Source organism: Oncorhynchus clarkii, chromosome 30, assembly GCF_045791955.1.
Source record: "Oncorhynchus clarkii lewisi isolate Uvic-CL-2024 chromosome 30, UVic_Ocla_1.0, whole genome shotgun sequence".
In the NCBI taxonomy this organism is placed as follows: domain Eukaryota; kingdom Metazoa; phylum Chordata; class Actinopteri; order Salmoniformes; family Salmonidae; genus Oncorhynchus; species Oncorhynchus clarkii.
In genome coordinates, this window is record NC_092176.1 from 17,200,465 (window position 1) to 17,206,464 (window position 6,000).

Sequence of the window (6,000 nt, forward strand, 5' to 3'; positions counted from 1 at the left end):
TCGATGCACTGATCTAGGTAAGCGTACCCAAAAAAAGTATTCAGCGTTGAAGGTCCTCAAGAACACAGTGTCCTCCATTATTCTTAAATGGAAGAATTTTGGAACAACCAAGACTCTTCCTAGAGCTGGCCACCCGGCCAAACTGAGCAATCGGGAGAGAAGGGCCTTGGTCAGGGAGGTGACCAAGAACCCAATGATCACTGACAGAGCTCCAGAGTTCCTCTGTGGAGATTGGAGAACCTTCCAGAAGGACAACCATCTCTGCAGCACTCCACCAATCAGGCCTTTATGCTAGAGTGGCATAAACTCCTCAGTAAAAGGCACATGACAGCCCGCTTGGAGTTTGCCAAAAGGCACCTAAAGGACTCTCAGACCATGAGAAACAAGATTCTCTGGTCTGATGAAACAAAGATTGAACTCTTTGACCTGAATACCAAGCGTCTGGAAGAAACCTGGCACCATCCCTACGGTGACGCATGGTGGTGGCAGCATCATGCTGTGGGGATGTTTTTCAGCAGCAGGGACTGGGAGACTAATCAGGATCAAGGAAAAGATTAACAGAGCAAAGTGCAGAGAGATCCTTGATGAAAACCTGCTCCAGAGCGCTTAGGACCTCAGACTGGGGCGAAGTTTCACCTTCCAACAAGACAACGACCCGAAGCACACAGCCAAGACAACGCAGGAGTGGCTTTGGGACAAGTCTCTGAATGTCCTTGAGTGACCAAGCCAGAGCCCAGACTTGAACCTGATCGAACATCTCTGGAGAGACCTGAAAATAGCTGTGCAGCAACGCTCCCCATCCAACCTGACAGAACTTGAGAAGATCTGATCACTTTTTTTCACACTTTTACAGTTAATTTCATCAGCTGTTATACATATGATACGAATCACACAGGAAAACAGAATTTTGACTACACTGGGACGATAAAAATGCATTGCACCCACTACCCTCTTTGTATCTGAGATCAAATCAAGACAGGCTCTGCTCGAGCAAGGGGGACCAGTGATTATCAGGGGAGGGGATCAGAGTGGGTCTGTGCTGCAGGTGAATGCTGCTTGGTCTGACTCAGCGTCATGGCCCATTGTTCCTGCCCTCACTCTGTGTCATGGATGAGAACTCATCTGTCCAGGAGAGCACCAGGAGAGGGGCTTCTGGAGAACAAAACCACCAACTCAAAACACGTCTGAGTCATGTACAATGAGTCACAAGAACAGGCCAATGACAATCAAGGTACATTGAGCTAAATTGAGATGGAGTAGTAGACAGCCCCTCCAGACACTGAGACCTCAGGCTTGGGAAAGCAGTGTCTCTGTCTCTGCTGATAAAAGCGAGCCCCTTGCCCTTTGGCAACATGCCTACAGGAGGCTATGTGATTGAGTGGGGTGAGGAGGCACCAAATACAAGCCATGGATTTCAGAGTTTGCTGGAAACAGTCAACTGGAGAGAGTACATTCCATGGCTGCCACAGAGGTGAGTGGGTGGCATTCCATTTTTCACCATGATATCTTACTCTAGGCTACCCTTCCGCCACCCTGCCTATCTCAATGAAAACATTGTCAGTACAGAGATTGCTATTATTAACTGGCTTGACATTACTGAGAAATACAGTGTGGGTGGCTCTGTTTTACACATAACCACATGCTAGTGGCAAGGACAATAGTGCTATCTTCTGTATCAATTTGACGTCAGGACAGGACAACAATAATGTCTGAGAGAGACAGATCTAGACAAGACATTTCCTAGATAGATGTTGTTGTTTTTTTATGCTGAAGGTATGGCTACCTACAGTACCTGTATCTCCTGTTCCTGTTCCATCATCAAATATGTTATAAGTGTTTATTACTGATTTATAAAATATAAACAAAAACTAACTATAGTAGCCTACTTATAAAGCATTTGCGAAACCTTCATAAACCATGACAAAAATGCACCTTAAAATGTTACCAAAGTATCACCACAATTACGTGTAAGATTGCCTGGCTGCCATGCGAGAGTCACATGCTGAACTCAACAACCATTTACTTGTGGGCATTCTACCAATAGTGTTAGTCCCATATTTGATCCTGAAGGATACACTAACTTTGATTTCCCCCATAGCTCCATGTGTCCATCCCTTGCCTGTCTCACATCCCTTGCCTGTCTTAAGTGTGATTGTGGAGGAAAACATTTCACATTTCACGTAGTCACCACAATGAGGAACTGCCTTCAGTATAGGTCAATTAACTAAGGTCTATTTCCGAGCCCCCGAGGAGATCTAATTTGCATAATACAAACATCCCCATAAAAATCTATCAGTTTAATTTCGAGATTTTTCTTTTTTCATGGGATGTGTCTCAATCAACCGCATCCTCTTATGTAACACTTCCACATTTGTGGTGAAAGGTGACAGAGCTAGAGTGGAATTTGTCAGAAGGTGAGACATCCGGAAAATTGGTCTTCTTACAAAATCGTCTGTAGTGTCTGAACTATTATGATCCCTCTATGGAAAGATGAGACTCTCACGGACACATACATGTCTGTTGTTTTGCTCTAGGAAGCCCACTCCTCTGAAGGTCCCGCAGTACCAGTTGACAAAATGAATGGAAGTGTATATATAGACAATGTTTAGTGCCAAATAAAAAGGGTTAAATGCATGTAAAAAAAAAAAAAATTATAGTAATGTTTCCTGATCTTTCTTATATTGCTCAGATATAGGACAGACACTTCATAACAAACTTCCTTTAGATTTTTTTTGGGGGGGACTATCAGTTGTTCCATGTAGTGAATCTGTTATTCAATGCGTTTGTATGGGCTAATAGCAGTTAGGAAAATATTTTTTCATCAAATACATGTTTTGTATATTTTTTTGATACTTCAAGGGGTCTTAATTAAAAATCAATCAGCTAAATGATCCTTGGTATGACCTTCTTAAAACCTTCTTAAAACCTTCTTAAAACAATCCCATATAGCTATGTACAGGTTCCCAAACTGTACCCCCGCAATGCCGTCGGGGGTACGCCAAATAAAAATGTGATTCACATTAAAAAATACATAAAAACTTGACCGCTTGCATGATGACGAGTTTCTCCCACAACTGGCCTATCTGGGTGATGTCTTTTCACGCCTGAATTATCTGAATCTAGGATTACAAGGACTTTCCGCGACTATATTCGATGTGCGGGAAAACATTGAGGCTATGATTAAGAAGTTGGAGCTCTTCTCTCTATGCATTAACAAGGACAACACACAGGTCTTTCCATCATTGTATGATTTATTTGTGTGGAAATGAACTCAAGCTTACGGACAATGTCAAATGTAGTATATCGAAGCACCTGAGTGAGTTGGGTGCGCAATTACGCAGGTACGTTCCCGAAATGGATGACACAAACAACTGGATTAGTTATCCCTTTCATGCCCTGACTCCAGTCCACTTACCGATATCGGAACAAGACAGCCTCATCGAAATTGCAACAAGCGGTTTTGTGAAAATTGAATTTAATCAGAAGCCACTGCCAGATTTCAGGTTTGGGCTGCGCTCCAAGTATCCTGCCTTGGCAAATCGCGCTGTTAAGACACTGATGCCCTTTGCAACTACGCGTCTATGTGAGAGTGGATTCTCGGCTCTCTCTAAGCATGAAAAGTAAATACAGGCACAGACTGCTTGTGTAAAATTATTTAAGACTGAGACTCTCTCCAATACAGCCCAACATTGCAGAGTTATGTATATCCTTTCAAGCATACCCTTCTCCTTAACCTGTGGTGAGTTATAAACAATTTTTGATGAACAAATACGGTTTTATATGTAAGATGGTTAAATAAAGAGAAAAATTATTGATTATTATTATATTATTATTTGTGCCCTGGTCCTATAAGAGCTCTTTGTCACCTTCCACGACCCGGGTTGTGACAAAAACTCACGCTCATTCTTATGTTTAATAAATATATCGTATAGTGTGTGTGTGGCAGGCTTACAATGATGGCAAAAAACAACATTTGAGAGTGTGCTGACCCTGGTGCTAGAGGGGGTAAGCAGCTGGAGGTTGAATGTTTGAAGGGGTATGGGACTTTAAAAAGTTTGGGAACCACTGGCTTAGTAGAACCCCTCCCCGGCTCAGACAGGGTTTAGACTCTAGTTTTTTTTTTTAAGACAAGTTGATGTCGAATCAAATCTCAGTTTAAATTGATGGATAGGGGCTATTTATCTGTTAAAGAAGACAAGCATTGTTGTTTAGAGAAGGCCCTCATCACTCAGGTTTTCCAGCCAAACCCTTATCTGCTCATGCAATTTGCTAGTATTATCAGAGTTTAACTACAGGTACAACCATTGTTTGCCTCGAGCAACAGTTTCTGTAGACCCTATTTCAAGCATTCATTCCTGCATGTAAGTATATACACATTCAAATATACATTCAAATCAGTCACTATTTATTTTCTTGCAACATACATTTTCAGGAAAAAAACAAATAAATAACTATTTTTGCTGTGATAACATACTTATAGAGGTATAGGCTACAAATAAAAAAGAATGACAGCTGACAGTTTATGACATAGGTAGGTTACAGTGTATAGCCATAGAAAAGTAGATCAAATACCTATGTTACATAATTAGCTTAACATGCTCCCTCATAAGGAATAGTGACCATATTGACATTAATATTATCCAGTAGATTTAATGTTCACCACAGAGTTGGTCTCCATGTGCGATTAAAGTCATACACATATGGTCGGAATTGATATGTTTTGTACAACGTGGTGAGAAGTGATGCTCTGACTAAATCGTCCTCTGTATTTAGTCCTTCTGACTTTTGAAATAAATCCTTACAGTACTCCGTTGCTTGCTGCTTGCGTTTGGTTTTGTATCTTCTGTTCTGAAACCAGATTTTAATTTGCGTCTCCGTCAGTCTCAACGTGTTAGCAAGATTGGCTCTTTCAGGAGCGGACAGGTACTTCTGGTGGTTAAATTTAGTCTCCAGTTCTAGCACTTGCAGATGCGAAAAGGCAGCGCGCGAGCGTTTCTGTTTTCCCGCTGATGTAAAACTTTTCATAGCATCTGGGGTGTTGGAACTAGAGCTGGCAATGGAATCTGTAAAAGAAAGTAATGATTAGCCCGTTTGTGGTCAAAATTTGGCTATTGACTGGTGAGCTGCCTACTCCACAGGTTCATATATCGAATATTACCTTTTATAAATTTGTATAATTCCAGGGAATCTGGCACACCCCCGTCAAAATATAAATTTGCCTATAGGCCTACACTTTCTTTAAGTTGCCTAAATAAGATCCAATGTGCTCACCTTTCCGCGCTCCAAATGCGGTGTGCTTTGCGCAAAGTTCCGCGGACTGTGATACCTGATTGTGCTGTTGGTTATTCCATTGAGCGCATCCCTCCTTGGACTTGTGTGAAGAAGAGCACCTTACGTTTAGCCGTGTCTTTTCTTTAATGGACAAGATGTCCTCGATGAAAAATGAAGTTAGTGGCTTGACAGTCTCCGACATTTCTGCAGTTAGTAATCCAATTTATTTGCCAACGAATGTAGACTAAGGCTTGAAAGAAGCGCGCAAGCCAAGTACGGAATGTTGTCCCGGACACTGGGCTGACTCATATCTTACTGGCGCCTCAATTTATACTAATACTGTAGTGGTCATGACAGCAGCAGCGACTGGCGAGGCGGGTCATCTTGTCGAATCAAATGCATCTCTGCCACATGGCAAATGATTAGAATAGCATGAATTAGTTTAATTAAATTGCACAATTTTCTCTACGCCTCAATGTCAAATATGTAGAACTGCAGAAAACTTCACAAATGTAAAGTACCAGTCAAAAGTTTGGACACACCTTCTCATTCAAGAGTTTCTTTATTTTTACTATTTTCTCCATTGTAGAATAGTAGTGAAGACATCAACACTATGAAATAGCACAGATGGAATAATGTAGTAACCAAAAAAGTGTTAAACAAGTCAAAATATATGTTATATTTGAGATTCTTCAAAGTAGCCACCCTTTGCCTTAATGACAGCTTTGC

General features: G+C 41.4%; 1 protein-coding gene across 1 annotated transcript; it reads right to left on the reverse strand.

The window, feature by feature from the left end:
* Positions 1-4,399: 4,399 nt before the first annotated feature.
* Positions 4,400-5,564, reverse strand: LOC139390029 (homeobox protein koza-like). The gene is made up of 2 exons (XM_071137140.1): positions 5,272-5,564; positions 4,400-5,063 (listed from the first exon to the last, which is right to left on the reverse strand). The coding sequence occupies exons 1-2, from the start codon at positions 5,471-5,473 to the stop codon at positions 4,657-4,659; spliced, it is 609 nt and encodes a 202-aa protein (XP_070993241.1). The 5' UTR covers positions 5,474-5,564; the 3' UTR covers positions 4,400-4,656.
* Positions 5,565-6,000: the final 436 nt, after the last annotated feature.

What these genes read in the sequence shown, in the direction of transcription:
- LOC139390029 (XM_071137140.1), bottom strand. Translation starts at nt 5,473, where the DNA reads ATGTCGGAGACTGTCAAGCCACTAACTTCATTTTTCATCGAGGACATC. An exon ending in CGCATTTGGAGCGCGGAAAG is followed by an intron (nt 5,064 to 5,271) that starts GTGAGCACATTG and finishes TTTCTTTTACAG; the next exon opens with ATTCCATTGCCAGCTCTAGT.